Genomic DNA, 21,482 nt, shown 5'->3' with positions numbered 1-21,482 from the left:
CAAGATTTCTCTTCAGTTTTACCACTGAGAATCTTTCTACTGGTATGGGGCCTTAAAAGTTCTACTCAGACTTTTCATCTTGATGTTTAGGTCTTTGCTAAAAAAAATAGCCATTGGGCCTATATCGCTTAGAACACATTAGATTACAAACAGCAGAATACTCTAATCCTGTTGGTTCCATCAATGACAGTAGTCCTGGGTTCAGAAGCTGTGATCAGAGACTCAAAAACATCACCAAAGCATATCTTTTTCTGCCTATGCTTTCTCCATGTCTGCTTTATTTTCACCTGGCTGGACCTGGTGGTTGGAAGATGGCTGCCCAAAGTCCAGAGGTTCCTTGATTTTTTTTTTTTTGTTCTGTAAAATATGCTGGTGATATTCCTTCACATTTTTTCATTGTTTTTATGCTCCTGGATTTCTTGAGTACGTGCAGAAAGAGGAAGTTGCCTCTGAAGCTCTCGGAATATGAAAAAAAAATAAACAAAAACTTTCCCTGAAGCCCCCAGCATTGGCCCAAATTGTGTCATGCACATTGCCAACCAGTAACTGTAGCACGGAATGGAACTGTGCTGCTTCATTTAGTTTGGAATTTTGCTCATTTGCTTGGAATGGAACCGCATTCTCCAGTAGGCAGCCAGGCCAGGGATGTGATGCTAAGAAAGGGGGTAGGTGTTTACCTAGATAAGGGGTAGTAGATACAGGGAAGGTTACCACAGGATCTGGCCAGGTGCAGGGTGTAGCTGTTGAGAACGTAATGGAAACCCTTACCCCCAAGCTACAATTGCCTTCTTCCGCTGGACAGCTCTGTTTGTAATAAAGTACAGTTATTGCATATTTGCAGCTAAGTCTATCTCCTTGTTTCCATGCAAATCTGGGCTCCAATGGCTCCTTCTTGCCAGGTTGTTGCCCTCAAGGCGTTCGCTGCATTTCTCAATTTGTTACTTTGGATATGTCTTCTTTCCTCACAGTGTTTCTTCCGCCTGGGGCTTACTGGTCTTTACTGCATTCACTGACCCAAAAGAGTCAAAACATTGGCTGCTATTGGAGAAAACCTTACTTTGACGTCTGAATAGAATGAAATTGAGGTTTAGTTATTTTGTCCTCTTCTTACTCCGTTTGGGGTTCTTCAGGCCAAGTTCAGTACTTGCGCCAAGACTGCGACTTTGTGACAGAGCCTCTCTGGGCTGTCTCTGTAAAATGAAAGGACTGGCTTGATCCATTTACAAGAACTCGTCCTGCTGTGCGATTCGGTGGCCTCTTTTGGGATTCGGATGGGAAGAGAGGATTGTAGTCGTGGACGCTTGAGTGAGTGAAGTGTTTGGGAACCTGAAGCCCACGTTTTTGTGTGGTTTGAGGAAGGTTTTGCCTCTTCTGCATTCCGCTCAGCAACGAATTTGACCAACCGTACCTACTCCAAAAGCCGACCGAGGTGGCCGGTCTCCTTCCCCACACACGCATCTTCCAAGCCGAGCCCTACGCAGCCTCCCAGGGCCGGAGCCTTCGGGCCAGGCCGAGTGTGGCATCTGGCGTCCAGCGCGGCTTGCTCGGGAACGGAAGCCTTTCAGGGCTCTGCGGCCTCGGGCTGGGTGGCCTGGTCAGCGGATCCAGATGAGCCCGCTGAAGCGTCTCCGCCGCTCCGCTTCGGGGCGGGAAGCCGGAGCAGGACAAGCAAGGGGAGGCGCCACGGTGCCCGCCTACCCTCTCCCAGGGGCCCGACCAGGCGTCCTCCCGGGCGGCCTAGCCCTGCCTCGCTGGGTGTCTGCTCGTGGCTCCCGCCCCTCCCCAGCGGCTCCGACTCCGGCCCGCCTCACCCCACCGCGGGCTTTGTCCGCCAGCCGCGCGCCGGCCCCTCCCCGTTCCCGCAGGCTCCTCCCCGCCCCCTCGGCTGGCCCCACTTCCTCGGCGCAGGCGGCAGGAGCGGGCGGGGGACGAAAGGGTTAATCCGGGGCTCTTCCCGGCGCGGAGGGATCCAGAACCGAGCCGAGCGCGGTGCTGAGGCCGCCTCAGCGAAAAAAATGTCCGCCTGAGGAGACCCACAAGTTCTATCTGGGGGGACCGCCAGCCCGCCCCGGGAGGAAGGGGCGGCCAGGCCTGAGAGCCGCCTCCCCCGCCCGGATCCGAAAGCTCGCGCGGGGGAAAGTGAGCCGAACCGCCGGGCCGTGCAAGGGGAAGTCCGAGCCCGCTCTCCCGGCCAAAGTGAACTTTAATCGGGGTGGTTGGATGCGGAGACGGGGCGGCAGGTAATTGCGGGCCGGCAAGCGGGAGGGGGACGCTGTGTTGGGGCTGGGGGCTGCGGAGCGGCGCCGCGTCCCTGGCGGAGCGGAGCTGCCCCCGGCCCGCGCCCCAACTCCGCGCCCCTTTGTACAGAGGCGAACTCGGGGTCCCCTCCAAGTTGGGGAACGGAGTGGGGGCGGAGGTGAAGAGTCGCGGGCGGCCAGGCCCGCGAGCGGCGCGCTCGGCCTGCGCGCCCCGCTCAGCGCTCGGCTGGGGTTCCGGGGCGCGCGGGAGAGCGGGTTCTTCGGCTGCCGAGCCAGGCTCATTGTTAGGCAGGTCCGGGGCCGGCCGGCCGCGGGCAGGGCAGCAAAAGTGGGAGGAGGCCGAGCCGGGGGAGGAGGACGCCGGGCAAGAGCGGGGCTAGTTGTCGGTGTTTCTGTTTTCTTTTTAAAAACGCCCCTCGGACGCGCGCGCGGCGGGGGTGTGCTTTCCGACCCCCGGGGCCCGCGGGGGACATCCGGGCGGCGGCGGCGGCCGCAGACGCGGGCCTGCGAGCGGCGCGTTCCCTGCAACTTGTCAGTTCTATTGTTGCCGAGCCAGAGAGTCACTTCGCTACTCCCCTCGCCGCCGCTCCGCTCGCTGGATGCCCGATCGCCCCTCATCCCCGCCCCTCGAGACCCCCGCCCCGGCCGGGCCCCGCGCGTCCGGCACCCCGCGGCTGCGCGGGGTAGGGGGCGCCGGGGAGGGGGCAGGGACGGGCTCGGAAACTTGCGGGAGAGGCGGCGAGTTGCGGGAGCCGCCGCGTAGCTCCCGGGCCGGGCCGAGAAACGCGTGGATTCACGGACCCGGCGCGGGCACCGGGCTCTCCTGCCCCCTGCCCGCGCGGCGGTGGGGAACGAGTAGGATATTGGAAGGCAGCCCGGCGTTTTTCCTCTTCTTCTACGCCTCTCTCCATTCCCGTACACACTTTGGGCCTCGGTGGTCTCTCGCTGAGCCTCTTTCCTCTGCCTTAGGACCTGCTAGAAGTGGCCGAAGATGAATCCCCAGCAGCAGCGCATGGCTGCTATAGGGACCGATAAGGAGCTGAGCGACCTGCTGGACTTCAGTGCGGTATGAGAGCTTTCTGCGGCATCTTGGGGTTCCGCTGAGGTTTACAGAAAAAGAAAGAAAGGGGGGAGAGCGACGTGGAGACTAAGCAGCGTGAACTCCATCTGCTTTGAGCAGTAGTTCTCAGGGCTGGAGTCCAGCTCCCCCAAGTTGGACACCTGAACTTTGATGTAATGTCTAGACTTGCAGATTTAAAACTTTAATGCCAGAGGGGTCATTTGATTTAGCCAGTTAAAAGGAGAACAGCGTAATCTTGAGCTTTGGTTGAGTCATCCTCTGACCCTGATGATTATTAGGGATTTTGAACTTCATATGAAAAAAAATTGTTTTTTCTTCAACACTCCTAACCATCTCCCTTTTCAAGATGTATAGTTTATGGTACCTGAAAGATGTCAGTTACAGGAAAGCTAGTGAAGGGCTAGGATTCCTAGCCTTTTGGGTTGAACCATTTTAATATAAATATATATGTACTTATACATGTGTGTATGTGTGTGAAGATATGCATATACAAGAAGTACATATGTGTATGTACATTTAAAATTTTCTTAACATGGGAAATAATTGAGTGACTTAAAAATATCAGCTGGCCCCACTGCCCTTATTTCTAATGCGTTGAATTCCTTTATTAACTGCTGGTACAAAGCGAAGATCATTGACAGAAACTTACCACTTAAACTTAATAATCTTAGAATCTCTCATGTAACTGACTGGGTTTTCAGAACAGAAGATAGCCAGTATTTCCAAATAGTGTGAGGAAATAATATCACTAAATGTATTTGCTTTTCTGGGTATGAATGTATATATCCAATTTTATTTTAACGTCCCTCTGAAATACAGCAACTAATTGATGACTCTTGGTGGACTTTTGTTTGCAAGGAATCTAGAAGAATTTCACAACTAACAGATGCGTTTGGATTATTTTGCAGATGTTTTCCCCACCTGTTAATAGTGGGAAAACCAGACCAACGACACTGGGAAGCAGTCAGTTCAGCGGATCAGGTAAGATCATGTCTAAAATCAGAAACTCATATTTTGGTGGTGTGATGTCTAGTTAAAACTATACACAAAAACAAACAAGCCCCAAATGTGGGCTGTTCCTTTAAGGATCCATTGACATTTCTTCAAGAATTTCAATGTGAATTTAAAATTTGTTCTCTTTTCTCTGAATTTTTAAATTGAACATTATCTTGTTTGAGTGCAAGGGATTATAGCATGCCTCTGTATTTAGAAAAGTACCAGAAGAAAATGCTCTTTGGTCCATGTGTAGTATTTTTTTTTAAATTGTTTATTTAAATATTTGTATTTTAAAAATTTTCTAAATTTTAGCCCGTTAATGTTATTAAACTTTTGGATTCTAAAGAGTTGGTAAAATAATGTTATTTAAAATATGTATATGAAAAGTGGAATTGAGTCAAGCAGTAATTAGTAACACTTATTTTAAAAGATGGCTATTCCTTTTGGAAGTCTTCAGGAAATTAACAATTTTGTGCACAGTTATTTGAAATGTTACAAATGAATGAATAGAAAGTTAGATGTACTTTCAAATAACACAGATGATTGAATTCTGTCCTACGTTCATGTTACATTAGGATGTTTAGCGTAAGTTAAATTAGATTCCTAGTTCTACACTAGTGCTTTCGTCCTCAAATTTACTTTCTGTATATTTATAACTACTCTACTCCATTATTAACATTTATCCTATATTTCTTAAGTGTGCATTTTTGGTTTTTCTTACTTAGTTATACTCATGATTTTTAAAAAATAAATGTTCCAGAAGCAAGGTCCATTCTAGTGTACAAAAGCTATCATTTTCTGTTTAACTTAGATTTATTCCTTAGTGCGGGAAGAGGTAAAAAAAAAAAACAAAAACAAAAGCCAAGACAGCAACATAAGAAAACCAGCTGTCAAATCTCTAGGCTGAAACTCAGTAATTCCTCTTTGACCGGTGCTTTTTTATTTCCCCTAGTAAAATGATAGTTGACTTCTTAAGATACTGTGGGAGCAAAACATCAGAAAAGAAGGTTAATTTCATAACCAATTTAACCCTTTATACCACTTTACATTAAAACAAGTTTCTATGTAAAAATCATACACTACCTTAATTTACTAAAATTCATTTTTAATGATGAAATTACAACTTAAGAGGAAAATACAGCATGTTGTTTAACATTTCAAATAAAAACATTTTGAATTTTAAATATCCTAAAGACTAATATTATCCTTAATCAAAAGGATATCATAAAATGTCAGCCAAACCCCAGCTCTTCTCCCACCTCTATCCATTTATTGGTAGTGGTTTGAAAATCATCGCTTTTTTGGGTTGAGGAGAGAAAATTATTAAGAATAAAATTATAATTAAGAAGAAAATTATTAAGAAGAAGGCTATATTCTCTTTCTTTACTACTGTTTTGAATACATGTCAATTTTTGCAACTGATACATTCTCAGGAACTTTCAAATTTTCTTTGTCTAATACATAGTAGATGCTTAGTATATTTCATTAAATGAATAGTGATATTGCTGTTTCAGACTGTTAGCTCTGACTTGAATTGTAGAAAATATATTTAACTGACATTCATTGATATCAAGGACGTGAACTTCAGAAACTGGCTATTAGAAATACTTTCTGTTTTTAAAATAAGGGCAAATATATATTTTTTACTTTTTAAAATTAAGGTATGATATATGTAGTCTAAAATTAAAAAAAAAGTTCAGTGAACTCTAGCATGACATTGGAACAGTGTGGGTCCTTCTTTCTGTAGCATGCATTATACAAAGAAAAAAATTATTTTTCTACATTGTAGAAGTGTTCATAATATTTGATTCTTTAGAGCAGGAAATTTTTAGCTTTAAAACTGTTAGGTTTTTTTATCTGTTGAAAATTTGAACTTGAATATTTATCTTTATCTATGTGGTTTGTTTTAAATTTCAGGAAAAAATTGTAATTAAAAAAAGCTATGACCTCTAATAATCAGTGAACGGATTTAGCTTTGGGGGGAAGGGAGAATAGCAAAGCAGTCATTTTATATGAAAGTATACTGGTAGATATGGTCCTGTAGCCATTTCTTATCTTAAAGGAAATGTCTAAAAGAGGTTGGTATGGCAATATTGTTTTATTTGTATATTTTATTGACACTTTAATAATCTTCTGATCTCATGTCAAAGGATATGTAATATGTCCTAATGCCTGATTATTTGCAGTGTATAAGGAGCTAAAGATCTGACTTTCCTTCTGAAGAGGTGACTTAAAGATTAGAGTTACCTTGTTTTTGAAGTAACATTTGCAAAATCCCAAGCCTTTTGCCTCATGAAAACTACAGTTGTGTGTATAATTTTCTTTATTGATTGTCCTTTTTGAGGATGAGTTAATTTCAGTGTATATGCTATAGTACGTGATGTTATTTTTAAATCTTATTCCTAAAGCGATATATAACTTGTAAGATAGTCGACACTTCATCAAAAGTCTCAATGGAAAAGGCTAATATGTATTTTCTGTTACTTATTTGTCTTGAGGAATTTTTATAGTCATATTTTTTCATCAAGGGTGTTAATTTTCTTTGCATTATGATACAACTGTGAATTTGTCTGTTTGGTATGATAGAAGCTGTGAGGTATTCTTATGGTGACCTTGAGACAGGGGTTTCTCTCTGTAGGAGTTAAAGGTGAGGCACTTTTGTAGGACAGTGTATAGGAGGAAAGCTTGTTGAAAGGATTGACAAAGTGGAAATAGTTCTGGTGTTTAAATCCACTGTCCCCTCCAGCTTCAGGGATTGAGTATGGAGAACTAAATTGTGATATTGGATTTAATTTTTCATAGTTTAAATGTTTACATGATATCTGAAAAATTTCCTTTGTTAGTTTTTGAATCCAAGTAACAAGAGATGTTGGAAGGGAGTGGGATAAATTTGTTTAGTAAGCCATCTATATATATTGAGTCTGTCTCTTATATTTCTATCTAGAGAGTTATTTTAACAAGCAAGTAAAGCTTTTACTTTTCCTTGTTCAAATCAGACTTTTGTAACACTATAGATTTCTTCTTGCTCAAGATTTTTGGAAAGAATTATAAGAACGATTTTCTAGCTCTTAATTTTTAAAAGGAGTACAGTTTTTCATTTGGGAGGTATTTTCATATGCACATTTGGGATTTTTGAAAATACTGAATTTTCAAAAAATTTTCTGGGAGGCCAGAAAAATGAATTCTCATTAAATTACTCTTCAGTATTTTTTTAAATTAAACTTTTTGTTTTGAGATAATGGTAGATTCATATGCAGTTGTAAGAAACAATACAGAGATCCCACTTTTACTTTAACATGTTTCCTGCAACAGTAACACCTTGTAAAACTGTGGTACAATATCACAACTAGGTTATTGACAGTGTTATACTCAAGATACAGGAACAGTTCCATCATCACAAGGATTCCTGGTGTTTCCCTATTATAACTGTATCTACTTCTCAAGTAATTTTTTTAAAAAAGGGAATGATTAGTAAACACCTACTCACTCAATTAAAATGGAGTAAGCTTTTCAAATTGCTAAAGCATTATTTGAAATATCAAGGAAGAGAACACCAAAATTTTACCAATGTGTTTTTTAACTGAAGTGTAATATAAGTAGGAATTGTAATTTTAAATAGAGGGGAAACTAGATTTAGCTTTTTCACTTAAAGTATTGTAAAGTTACGAGTAGGATGTGTTTCATATGTGTACCTATCAGTGTTGAAGTTTGTTAACTATAGTGTATAGTAATATACACTCAAATTTAGTACTGTTATTTGGGTAACTGAACCATATTAGACATTTACTTCTGGCGAGCTGTAGTGATGAATTAGAGTAACTGCAGAGTCAGCAGGCATATGAGGAAAAATATATTTTAGGATAAATATGGTCTACTGTTAGGTGGCTCATTTAATGTAAAAGTTAAGTAGCAAAGGTGTCTTTTAGAGAAAATCTGTATACGAAAATACATTCTTGGAAAACAAAAATTAGAGACAAGATTATAACCATGAGTACTGTGTGCTTTTCGGAGTAGTTCCTATAGTGCTCTTTTAAGTAGTCATGGCTTAGAATGGATTTGAAAACCAGTTTGATTAGGTCACAGTATTTTAGAGACTTGTTTATTATATACAGTGAGCCATACCTTTAATTAATTATTATTTCCATCTGTTTTCGTTAACAATTTAAGCATTTAAAATCATTTTCTTGGATAAGAAGATAAAGATGAAGATATTCAACTTTAAATATAAACACAATTGTTTTCACATTTTAGATTTAATGGGCCTATTTATGATAATCTCTTATTAAAGCCAAATAGTCTTTTTTTGTTCTTAAACAGTTGATACTCACGTCTGGAATGTCACTGCCTGCTTAGTGTTGTCAAAGACTTGGATAACTCTTGCCACAAGAGAGTAAAATAACACTATTAGAAAAGGTCTCCTGGGGAAAAAAAAGGAGTTTCTGGACAGTGTGTGGGATATCTTTTTAAAAAAAGTATTTAATAGGACTGCTTTTGGGTATTGCTTGAATATGTTTTTTGGATGGGAATGTTGAAATTACAAATCTAATGCTTTTGTGCTTAGGGAATAAAATGAAAAGAAGACATACATTTAAATATATTAGTTCAAAAGACTTTCTGCTTTGTTAAATAGTTGAGCCATATTTATCTTAGATTTATCAGTTAACCACATATTTATTTAGTATTTACTTTGTGCTGGTTGCTATTCTACTGGCTTTTGGGAAGGTGGCAAATGGAGAAGGACATAGACCAAAAAAAGTGGAGGCATTTCATTATCTAGACAGGAAGATAAAATGTAAAAATGTGAGGTAAACTTCTATAACATAAAAAATGTCAACAACTGCACATTAATATAGGTTAAATTGAGTCCATAAGAGTAAGAATGTGCTGAGGAGTGAGGGAACTGGCTTAAGGAAAACTCAAAAATGTTGAATTTAAAGTTGACTTTTAAAGGAGATATGAAAAATGAATTAGGGAAGAGAAGAACTGTTCTCCCAGTTGTGGAATAGCATGAAAAGAGACCCGGAAATGGAAGGCTTACTCCAAGGGCCTGTATGTACACAGTTCAGGGAAAGAGAAACTGATTTTTATTGATTATCACTCCTGCACTCCTTGAGTAGCTCATATTTATATACTGTTATCTGGAGCCAGACTGCATGGATTCAAATCTAATCATTGCCATTTATTAGCTGGTGACCTTGGGTATGTATCTTAACCTCTCTGTGCTTCTATTTCTTAATCTGTAAAATAGGACTAATAATACTAGCCATCCTCATAGAGTCGTTATGAATGTTAACCGAGTTAATACAAGTAAAGCTTCAGGAACAGTATCTGGCACAGAGTCAACTGTGGTGGAGTGAATTGTTAGTGGTGAGGCAATAGAATAAGGAAGGCATTTACTTATTCAGGAGGCTATTGTGCTAATCTAGGGATGAGCTGGTGAAGGTTTGGACTTGGTATTAGTATAGGAAGTAGGAAGGGAAAATAGGAAGTAAGAAGGAAAAATACCAGAAGAAAAGGATTGACAGAATTTGAAGGACTGGATTTCTATAGGTAAGAGAAATTACTTTTGCAGTTCTGGCATAATTGGAGGGTAGTAGTGCTGGAGAAAAAAAAATATATAAAGATGCTGGTATGTTTTGAGCATTTTAAATTTCACATGACTTGGGACTCTTGGCTAACTTGGGGATTTATGAGAGAAGAGTGCTACAAGATGAGTTAAAAATTTTGGTTAAAAAACCTCTTTTCTGGCTGTAAAATTAATACATAATCATCATTGAAAAGAAAATTGGAGAACAGAAAAAGCAACAAGGGAAAAAAGACACCGGTTATTTTACTATACAGAGAAAATTGTTACATTTTGACTTATTTCCTTTTAGTCTTTTTTTCCTGTTCTGTGTTTGCAAAGTTGAAAGCTTACTGATGGTTTCATTTCATGTCCTGCTTTTTTATTTCACTTGATGTTATGAGCATTTTCTCATGTTCTTAAAGGTTCTTCGTAAGCTCTATTTAAAATTATTGTATGGTATTATTACATGGGATGAATATAGCATAACTTATCAAATCAGTTATCTTACTGCTTGACGTTTAGAGATTTTGTTTGTTGATTTGCGTTTTGTTATTATAAAAAATATGATAGTGAATACCTTTTTGTACATGCATATATTTTTATCTACACTTCAATTTCCTTTGGATAGGAGATGTAGATTTGGGTTTTTGTTCCTACAAGTTATAATTAAAACTAAGTGAGTGAATGAATACCCTTAGGGAAATGAATTCAGAGGGAGATAAATGATCAGGTCAAGAATTGATGTTAATGGTGGAGTTAGATGTATAGAATTAGTGGCTTTGGTTGATTATTTAATGTAAAAATACAAATTTTTATTAGTTTATGGATGGAGTGTTTGATGACATTTGGTGCAGATTTGTATTTGTATGTAATTTGGTTGTCTGTTGACTGGAGGGAATTCCTGTCATTCTTTGACCTGTGCTTATTGAAATGGAGTGGAATCTAGTTGGAGTCTATCAGTGAGAGAGCCCTTGAATTCTTGACTTTTTATAAGAGAGGTAGTGTAGTGCAGTGGGAAGAATTGGGTTCAGGAGCCAGATGACTAGATTGGAACAGTGCTTTGCAACTTATTAGCTGGGTGGCCCTAGGCAAGTCATTTAAATGATCTGAGCATACTTTTTCCTTTATGAAGAGTGGATAATAATGCTTACCTTCAGAATCCTTATGAGGATCAAATAAGATTATCTTTATATATTGCCTGCTACACTGTAGATTCAAAAATTGTAGCTGCCTATGGCACCCGCTTAAGTAATACTAATGTAATATTATTATTAATAGTAATAATTATAACCAGTATTATAGCCAGTGTTTATTGAACTATTATCATATGCTAGGTGCTTTGCTAAGCTCTTTATAGGCATTACCTCATTTTACTTTAGATAAAATGATGTGATGTTTTATGGCGATGGGGAGGGTGAGGAAATGCCCCCCAAGGGCAACATGTCAGAGTTGCTTTCTAGTGCCAAAATCAGGCTGAAGAATAGTTTTGAAAGGTCATTAGGTACCTAATAACCTTACCTTTATTTTTTGTAGCTCATTTCTTCTTAATACTATTATTTTGTGGACTACATATTGTATAGTACAGAATGGTAAACAGAAATGTGTACACCTTTTGAAAACCCTCTTTCATGTTTAGGCATTGCCACTTGGATGTAGGGTTTTCTTTATATTGCTCTCTGTCTGCTTGAAAATTTTCCTTTCTAGAATGAAGTGTAGTATAAATAAATAAATAAAATAAAAATGATGTGACCTGAGAGGATAGAATAGCTGGGAGACAGGTTGGAGAGAATGAGTCTCTAGGGTAGAGCTTCTCCACTTTTTTCTTAATGGCAGGGAAGGAGCATAAACTCCCCTGGTAGCCTGAAGCAACACATTGTAAGTGAGCAGAAGAAATCTTATCTTAAAAATCTTCATGTGCATTTTACTTTCTACTCCCTAGCACAAACATATTTGTTGTAATAGAAATATGTTTTAATTAATCATTAAGTAAAACTGAAGTTCTAGGAAGATGCATTGAGTTTAGCTTATGACATTGCCTTCCTCCTGTTTTCCTTTGTATCTTTGGGGGTAGAGGCCAGGGTGGAGTGGGATGCAGTCCTATACTATCCTTTCTTCAGTGAGAAGACCAGCCTTAGAGTGTATTTTCTTTGGCTGTCTTTATCTTGGATCTTTTCTTGCTCCTACAAAAATCTATGAAAAGGGAATGTTACTTTGGGGGAGGGGGGTTGTTTTGGTAGGGAGCAAATTGTTATTCTGTAAGCTGAAGCACAGAGAAATTTGTTGGTAATATATATAACTGTCATTTGAACTTCTGTTTTCTTTTTCTATCCAGATCATCCTGTGATTTTTTCACATACCCCTGACTTGTATGTTTTTACAGGGAGAGCTTTGATTTTTTTGTTCCATGTTTAAAATGTGCTCTCCTGTGTTCCAGGTTAAAAATGTGCTCTCATAAAGACCATGGTGAGTCATCCAAGCTACTATAAGCTGATTGGGGACTTAAAGATCACACAGAAATGAAAACAGATTAGCGATTGGTTACTAATTTTTATTGCATTGGACAGTGACTCAGGGATGAAACCTTCAAAATAAAATAAAAAAACAATTTGAGATAAGGCACAGGACAGAAAATACTACCTTTTTTAAAAAAAAAACCCCACTACTATACCTTATTTTTGGTTATTAAAAATGAAGAAAGCTGGCCCAAGATGTCATTTTCTCAGATCTGTTTTAGGTGTTATGAAAGTGCGTGAATTTGAACTGAGGGAATACTCTGAATTTGAAAAATTATTCCAGTTACTCAAAGGAAGTCTTTCTGGCATTAGCCTCCCTCAGAAATTGTTCACTTGTTTTCTTCTGGTGGTTTTGCCAGTGAGCCATTGTGAGGCTTTAAAATGAGCAGGATCAACTCATGATGACCCTTCCGCCACTTCACTGGTGGTTAATGTAGAGAACACAGGTTGAACTTAATCTGATCACACAACTCTAATCAATGAGCATATGTGCTGCTGCTCTCAGCAAGAGTTGTGAGTTAGTGGTGGAACACCATGGGGATCCCTGCTTGGAGGGAATTACAGTCATCCAGCCTCTCTGTTCTGAGGCGTATGTTGTTTTGAGATGGTTGGGAATAAAAAAAAGGGTTTACTATGCTACTGGAGAGGAAAAAATGCTAGGCTCACTTTGAACTTATGGCAGAAACATGATTTGGCCACAAGTTAGTTTAGAGAATCTGAGTTTATATGGGCATTCATAAACAAGGGATGAAAATCATTGAGTTCTCCTGAGTTAGGAGGTCCTCTTAGATTTTTTGCTATTTGGAAACCCTACTGTATCCAGCTGACTTTGACATACTTAGGTTTTGGAAAATGTTTTTCAGTGTTGGTCCCAATTTGGAATAAAGTTAAAGGGGGAAGATGATGCATGTTGAATCTCTTGGTGGCAACTTATAGGCAGCTTGAATTGATTATGCTTTTCCAACTAGGCAAGTAATTAGATCCACTTTAAGACTTTATTAAATATCCTAAGTGTCTCTTATTTAAGCATCAGCTAGTTCTTTTTATTTTAGGTGATAGCACAGTTTATTTATGATATGTCAAGACCACCTTTTTACTTGCCAAAGGTCCACAATCACTGATCTGCCATTTTGAAATCGGAAAAGATATGAATCAAATTTTTTCCTTTAAATTCAGCATAAATTATTTTAGTGGCAAGATTCGATCTTATCTGAAGGGAGGCCATTAACATTTCTTATTTTTCTAGTTACTGTATGATTACCAGGTGCTGGGGGTGATTTGTATGGTATGGTTTGTATACTGTATTTCTTTTCTAAAATCTGAAAAGTGGAATTCTAAAACCCACCCGGCCCCATGGATTTCCAAAAAGGTGTTATAGACCTCCCCTTCTGTGTGTGTGTTTGTGTGTGTGTGTGTGTGTGTGTGTGTGTGTGAGAGAGAGAATCTCCCTCACCCCCTCCCCACTGTTGTTGTTTTCGACTCAAAATAAGAATTTCTCTTTTGGACTAAAAGTCTAGGCTAGAGACAGTTATTTTAAATACAGAAAAAAATTGTGGTGGACTTGTTAATATAAAGGAAATTCTTCTTGGAATACAGTATAAGCTTTTCGGACTGAGCTTTGTGGTTTGAGAAGTTTGCCCTATACATTGTTTTAGGAAGTCAGTTTTCATTTTGAGGAGGTATAAGCTTTTCATCTTTTGGGCCAAGGAGTGTAGTGATATTTCCCTGGTCATTTTGCATGGAAAATTTCAGGATGCTAACAGATATATTTACGTAAATACATAAAACCAAGTAAGAAATAATTATGTGTATATACATATATAAAAAATCAGCAGCATGTTATTACCTCCAAGATAAAGCCTCAGCCTTGACTCTTATCCAGATTTAACTGTGTGAGAGCAAACAGAAGAAAATCCAACAAGTCATATTCATGAAGAAAAGGAGGAGCTAAGATTTGGTTTCATAGAGGACAGACAACAAAACCAGTCTTTGGTAATTTTATTCTCTACTTTTATATTGGTTAAAAGTTTTCATAGGTTAGTAGCATGATGTTTATTCCTGCAGTATATTCATTAAAGGTATCTTCATTAAAAACAAATTGTGATTCTAATGAGTGTATGAAATTTTCCTCAGGAGCCTGTCATCAGCTCAGTCCCATTATTGTTTAATATAACTATGAAAGTAGCAATGAAGTGAGTGTGTAATAAACTAGTCTTTGTGTATCTGTTTTGAGAGGCAGGTCAGTTGACTATACTGACTTTTCTGGTTCCCTTGCAGACCTGTTCCCTGTAGCATTACCAGTGTTACTGTCTGAAGAATCATTATATAATATTGAATAATTAAATCCACATAAAGTTTGTAGAGGTTTGAGATTCCCTGCTGTGGGAACACAGAACAGGCCATACAGCCAGGGTCTGTCTTGCCTTCATACTTTATATAACATCTCTTGTCAAACTTCAGAGTATTGCCAGAGTGGGTAGACTCTGAGACTTGCTGAACAAGTTGTAGAGCAGTGGGACTTTGCCCAGTGAATGATTGGGGGAATGGGAGGAGTCTTATTATTTTAAAAAAATCAATAATGATAAATGTGCTTCATAAATTTTTAGTCATTCACTATTTAGTTCATAATTCTTGTAGGAAGTTGGTAATTGTTCATTTTACAGAGGAAATAGAGAAATCAACAGTGATACACATTTGCCTGTGGTTTCTTATTGCCCCTCAGAAGTAGCAAACTAATCAGTCATAGTTGCACCTGCACTGATACCAATCTACACCAGAGTACGGTTTGTCATGAGGAGGAATTTAATATCTCCAGAAATCTTTAAAATTTTTTGTTGTAACTGGAGGCTTAAATGGTGCCATGCTGATAATCTCCAAAAGAAAGTGCTTCAAGATTTATTTATTGTTAAAAAGAAACAATAATCAAAAGCCTCCATAAAATAAAACTTTTCTTGTTGGTATTACAAGATATTAGATATAGACAACTACAGTCCAAAATGTCTTTAGGAGAGTATAATTCTTTTTGTGTGTGGTCTTCTTTTATTGTTTAGCTGTCATCAGACTTTGTACCTTGGGAGGAAGATGAAATTTGATAGTTGTAAGATATTGGAATATTCACAGCTATTATTTAGTTGAGGCCATAGAAAAGAATGGTTGTTTTATAGTGTGGAAAGTTCATTATTTTCACTTCCCCCTTTTCAAAGATTTAGTGTTTGTTTAGTTATAAAGGCAAGTAAAAGCAGATGGAAAATAGTTATTCCAAGGGTAGTTTAAAAGTGTTATTAAACATATAGAAGAGGTTTTAATGGAAGTTGTTAAAATTTAATTTTGGCAACAGACTTTTCAGTGCAGTAAAATGAAAAGATTTAAAGAGGGTGCTGATTAGTCCATTTTGTATTATTATTTATTTAAAGTAGACTGGTCTTTCATTTTGTTGAAGAGCATCAGTAGGCATTTGAGAGAACACACTAATGCGCTGTTGTTTTTTTATTGGTCTGTGTAGAATGGTTTGTTTAAGGTGGTGGAGAACAGAGAGAGACACATTGTGGTATGCTGGAAAGGGGAGGAGTTTGGAGTCACAAAGTTTTGATTCATTGTTGGCTTTATCATTTACCAGATTTGTGATCCTACGGCAATATGTTAACTTCTCTGAGTCTATCTCATGTCTAAAATGAGGAGAATAAAAATACTGCCTAAGGGGTTGTGAAAGTCATGAAATTAAATAATTTTTAAGGAAATTATTTCTAAAATGTGGAGTTTTGTGATTCTGTACGAATATTAGTTGTCTTATGTTAGGTGGCATAGCAACTCTTGAAGGGATTCCAAGTTCACAAGTTGTGGAATGAATGACTATTCATGCAAAACTCATACATTTCCAACAGTCAATCTCAGAATTCTTCAGATGAGTTCTTTCTCTTTTTGGTTAGATGAGGGAAGTTAAAGCAATAAAGTAAACTCTGTTAATTATATCTCAAACCATAGAGCCCCCAAATTAGTACCTTTGAGTCCTGTATTCTCAGCTTAGTTTTATTTTTTATTTATTTTTAAAATATTTATTCATTTGGCTGCATCGGGTCTTAGTGGCGGCATGGGGGATCTTTCGTTGTGGTGGGTGGGCTCTTCGTTATGGCTCACAGACTTCTCTCTAGTTGTGGCACACAGGCTCTAGAGCGCGGGCTTAGTTGCGGCGCGCAGGCTTAGTTGCCCCGCGGCATGTGGGATATTAGTTCCCCGACCAGGGATCGAACCCGAGTCCCCTGAATTGGAAGGTGGATTCTTAACCACTGGACCACCAGGGAAGTCCCCTCAGCTTAGCTTTAAATCCTTGTTGAGGATCTGTTGTAGTAACAAGGTTAACCACAGGCTTAAGTAGGGTGACAGTTGAATAGTTCTTAGGAAAGTTTTTGCTTTGTTTGATGAGCAGTAATCTGAACAAAACTTTAGTGTCAGTAAGAGTTAACCTTTTGAAGATTTTAAAGTACTGGATGTGGTGGCCTTGGTATACTCCTGAGTGAGGATGAGAGGGTGCAAGGATGAGGTTGGGAAATGCAAGTGGAACTCTATTCTGCTGTATGCCTCTGCTGGAAGCAGGAAGGGTTGACTTAGTCTTATCCGTAAATGACAAGGTATCAGGGCTGGGGCTGTGTGCTGGTGCTATTTTTCCAGGTTCTTTGTGATTAGGGAAGATGAGGGCTTTCCCAGGTCCCAGCGCTGCCCCTTTCCAATTAGTGTGCTTGTCTGGGTATATAAAACACCTAGGCCACCTTTTATTGGGAAATATTGAGGTTTTTACTGACTCCATGTATGTATGTATTTATGGGATTGTATTGTTTAGAACTTTTCACTTTGTTTTAAAGAAGGAAATCAACAAATTCAAACTTCATGGAACCCAGAGTCAGTACCGCTATTGGGGTGGTTTTGGTGGAGGCCTGTGGACTGATAGGCTCCATTGGAGGTATTTGCTGGTTGTTCTTTAGGATAAGACAGTGACTGGGTTTAGGATTATAGGATGATTTGACAGTCACTTGACAAGAGTCAAGAAAGTTCTGGGGCCTTCTGATTGTAATAATTCCTAATGTCCTCTTGAAAGATCGTTATTAAATTGCAGTGACATGAGAGTAGATGGTAGGTGAAACAGAAAAACTAAGGACCTTGGAAGTGGATAGCTAGGGTTCCTGAATATAATTTCTAAGAACCCTGGGGCCAGGTGAAGTAGCTTATTTTTCTTTCATAGGTAATTGATGACTTCTGCATTCTTGCTGCTACTGCTGTTATCTGTTACTTCACCACTGGACATTGTAGTAGTCTTCTTACTTGGCCTCCTTGCTGCCATTTGCTCTCTTTTCCAGTCTGTCTTAGTCTGCACAGGCTGCCATAACAAAATACCACAGACTGGATGGCTTAAACAGCAGCAATTTATTTTCCAACAGTTCTGGAGGCTGGAAGTCTAAGATCAGGGTACCAGAGTTGTCAGGTTCTGATGTCAACTCTTCCTGGCTTACGGGCTGCCTTTTTGCTGTGTTCTCACATAGCCTTTCCTCAGTGTGTGAGTGAGAGGGGATAAGGGAGAGAGAACTCTCTGGTGTCCTTTCTTATAAGGGCACTAATGCCATCACAGGGGCCCCAGCCTCATGACCTCATTTAACCCTAATTACCTATCAAAGGCCTCATCTCCAAATATTGGCTTCAGTAGATGAATTTTGGGAGGATCCAAATGTTTAGTCCAAAACACAATCCTCATATCTTTAAAACATCTTACTCCTGTGGTTTGTCTCAAGAGTCTACATGTGTTCCCTATTGGCTATCAAAACAAACAGAAGTCCTACCTTGGCATTTAAGTTCTTTAATAATCTGATAGGAACTTACTTTAGCCAGTTTTATACTCACTACTCCCCAGTCTGAATTGTATGGTTCAGTTGCACTGTTCTTTAGCTGACCTCCTGCCTCTAGTTATTCTTTTCTTACAAACTGGAATATTTACTTGCCATTTTTGTGCCATTTGAGCCCCCTTTCCTTTATGAAATCTTTTCCAGCCATTTCAGGTCATAATTTTGTAAAAATATGGCTTCCAGATATTTAAAGGACTCTCGGGTAAAGGAAAGTACTTGTTCTTCTTTGCTCCTGAAGGCAAAGCTAAAGCCAATAAGGCAGTTATGGCCAGCAGATTTTGAGTCCAGCCAGTTATTATAGCTGGACAGCTAATGGGTTAACACTGTAAGGTTTAAAAGAAGACTGAAGCCTGCTTCTTGTGAATATTTAACAAAGAATTTCTGTTTTAGAATACTTTCATTAAAAAAAAATATATATATATTTTATATATATATATCTTAGATTGTATGTTTTCTGAAAGCAAAGATAGTGTTTTACACTTGTATTTCTGCAAAGTACCCTACTTTAAGGTCAAACACCTGGTGAATGACTATATTTAGGTTTGGGGATGTGTGATAGATTGCTGGAAAGAGAGATTAAATTCCCTAAATTAAATGTCTTAGATTAAATATCCTAAATTGCATTTTTATTTCCTAATATCAGCTGCATGGTGAAGTTTTAAAGAAGCACTGAACTTGTGTGTATTAGCTGTCTGGAGACCTGTGGTGTGCATTCATTAGCATGTTCCACCTGTTCTCGTACTTCTTCTGAAAAGATCTTAGCGCATCCAAGACCCCACATTTAAACATCAAGGATGAGCAGGAAGTGGCCAAGTGGTAAAGCCACTGAGGTTGTATGTGAATACAGCTGCCTCTCCTGAACCACAGCTAGCCCTAGCTCTGAAGAGCAAACTCTTTCATAGTGTTTTCTTTTCATAGGGTGTGTGCCATTTTTGTTCTTTAGTAATGTCATATTGTGGGGAGGATGACTTTTCTGATACTGGCCTTGATTGGGTAGAGGAACTCTGTTGTATGAGGGCCGTAGGAACCATTTTACCACAGTTTGGAAACCACTAGATGGCCAAAACCTTGGAAGTGATACTTTTCCTACAGTAACCTAGATTTTTGCCAGTTGGGTTGAACCACAGAAGAAGAGAGGTTATATGGTCTAGCATTATAATAGATGTGGGGAAACATCTATAAGAGCAGAAAAAGATAATCTTATTTAATGGAACTGAATCTGTTCACCTGCTTAATTTCTGGTGGAAGGGTGGACCATCATCTTTTTTTTTTTTTTTTGCTGTACACGGGCCTCTCACTGTTGTGGCCTCTCCCGTTGCGGAGCACAGGCTCCGGAAGCGCAGGCTCAGCGGCCATGGCTCACGGGCCCAGCCGCTCTGCGGCATGTGGGATCTTCCTGAACCGGGGCACGAACCCACGTCCCCTGCATCAGCAGGCAGACTCTCAACCACTGCGCCACCAGGGAAGCCCCTGAACCATCATCTTTTATTGAATGCTTTTAAAGTCATCCTCAGATTTTTGGGCCAAAAGCTGCTTTTGTCGACTGTAGAAAATACGTTGTCTTTTGAAATTGGGTTGCAAATCTCAACATGAAGTCTTTGGAAATTGTATTTTTTATCTTTTCTTTTTCTTAAGCCAGGAATTGAGTTGACCCTTGTATGTGGAATTTGGAAAAATTTTGTTCTGAGGGAAACATTAATTGAAAGTTAAGGAGTTTTGTTAGGAGAGATCTAAGGGTATATCAGTTTAGAGATGTGACCTTTGTGATAAAGATGATAAAAATTCTCATCTCAGTAATCTACCTCAGAACAAATATTGTCCATTGTAAGCTTCTCACCGACTTAAGACCACTTTATCTGAGATAGTGGCTGCTAGATTCTCAGTTCTTATATAGCTTACCCCGGAAATGTATAGAATATATTGCCTTGTGTAGTTTAACAGAGTGTTTATTTCAAACAGAAACTTTCATTGCTTGGAAACCTGCAGATTTCTGAGATGCCACCTTTACCGCCTAAGATTGATTTTTAGCTCTCTGAAAGTACCCGTTTGATCCCTGTGAAAGGAGCAGGTTTGCGTTTATTCAGTGAGTCAAAGATGAGGTAATTGGTATTTTTATTATTTGAATGCAGGCTTTGTATTTTTGAATTTTGTGAAACAAAGCTGTGTTTGTAAACACATTTCAAAAATATAAATGACACTTTTTGGTGAAGATGTTCACTGAATAGCAAGAAAGTTCAGAAAAAAGGAGCTTTTGTTAACATTTAATAATAATCTAACTGTTTTGATTGACTATCTCATTGATGTTTAAAGAGTACCTAATTTTTAGAACTTTTTGTATTGCAAATAATCCTCAGACTGGGTTGCAGTAGGAAAATATTTTTTTGGTTTCCAGTATTCCTATACTAGCTTGGAGTTTTCAACTGTTATCTTTGTTTAGAAGAAAGTATCATAAGCAGTGTATTTCGATATAAAAATCATCTTGGGAAGCTCTAGGAAAGCATTTGTTTAGTGTTCCGATGTAAGATGAACAAGTTGCTGTGGTATTGGACCAATAACATAAGAATAGTTTGGTATGGCTCAGCTGGTTTAGATGTAAATAAACGGTGTAGAAGGGTTCAGGCAAAATCCAAAGTGAGTTTTCAGAGATTGTAAAAAGAAGCAGTTAATTTTATACTCCCCTCCAGTTTCTTCTTCTTTTAAAGGCTTGTTGGCTTTTGAATGAAATGGTCTGTTCTGGTATGGAAGTGTTGTTTCCAGAGGAAGTGTATTTTTATCTATTTGTAGTGGTTTTCACTAACCTAGGTGACACTGGAGAGGAAAGTGTTAAATTTTAAATTAATTTTGAAAGCCTATATGTAAGTGCTGAAAATGTTTTCTTCTATTAACTATTTTTGAAAAATTATAAAAATACAAGCCAAAGCTAAAAAAAATCTGAATAGCATAGAAAGCTATATGGTGAAAAACAAAAGTTCTTCTCGTCATTACTTCCTGTTCCCCATTTCCACTCCCTTGGCAGAGATTTACTCTGTTCAGTTTCTTCTCAGAGTTTTTCATGCATATGCAAGCGATACATAGCTCTTGTTTTTTACACAATAGGGAACAGCAGTTCTGCAGCTTAACCTTTTCACTTAACAAGAGAGGGTGAGTAGGGGATCACTATATAAAGGGCATTCTTGAGCC

General features: G+C 39.0%; 1 protein-coding gene across 5 annotated transcripts in view; it reads left to right on the top strand.

Moving 5' to 3' along the window:
- Positions 1 to 1,890: 1,890 nt before the first annotated feature.
- TCF12 (transcription factor 12) overlaps positions 1,891 to 21,482 on the top strand; it is a 379,393-nt gene continuing 359,801 nt past the window's right edge. Inside the window, exons 1-3 of one of the 5 annotated variants that reach the window (XM_030878793.3) lie at positions 1,891 to 2,240; positions 3,228 to 3,324; positions 4,248 to 4,320. In XM_030878793.3, the coding sequence (XP_030734653.1) occupies positions 3,250 to 3,324; positions 4,248 to 4,320 (148 nt within the window). In that variant the 5' untranslated portion in view covers positions 1,891 to 2,240; positions 3,228 to 3,249. Of the gene's footprint in view, positions 2,241 to 3,227; positions 3,325 to 4,247; positions 4,321 to 21,482 lie in introns of those variants that run through there. The other 4 variants (XM_030878803.3, XM_030878791.3, XM_030878794.3 and 1 more) reach the window with 4 other exon arrangements.

Source organism: Globicephala melas, chromosome 2 (genome assembly GCF_963455315.2).
Source record: "Globicephala melas chromosome 2, mGloMel1.2, whole genome shotgun sequence".
In the NCBI taxonomy this organism is placed as follows: domain Eukaryota; kingdom Metazoa; phylum Chordata; class Mammalia; order Artiodactyla; family Delphinidae; genus Globicephala; species Globicephala melas.
Note: the sequence above shows the minus strand (reverse complement) of the source record. Positions and strands in the feature narration are given on the sequence as shown.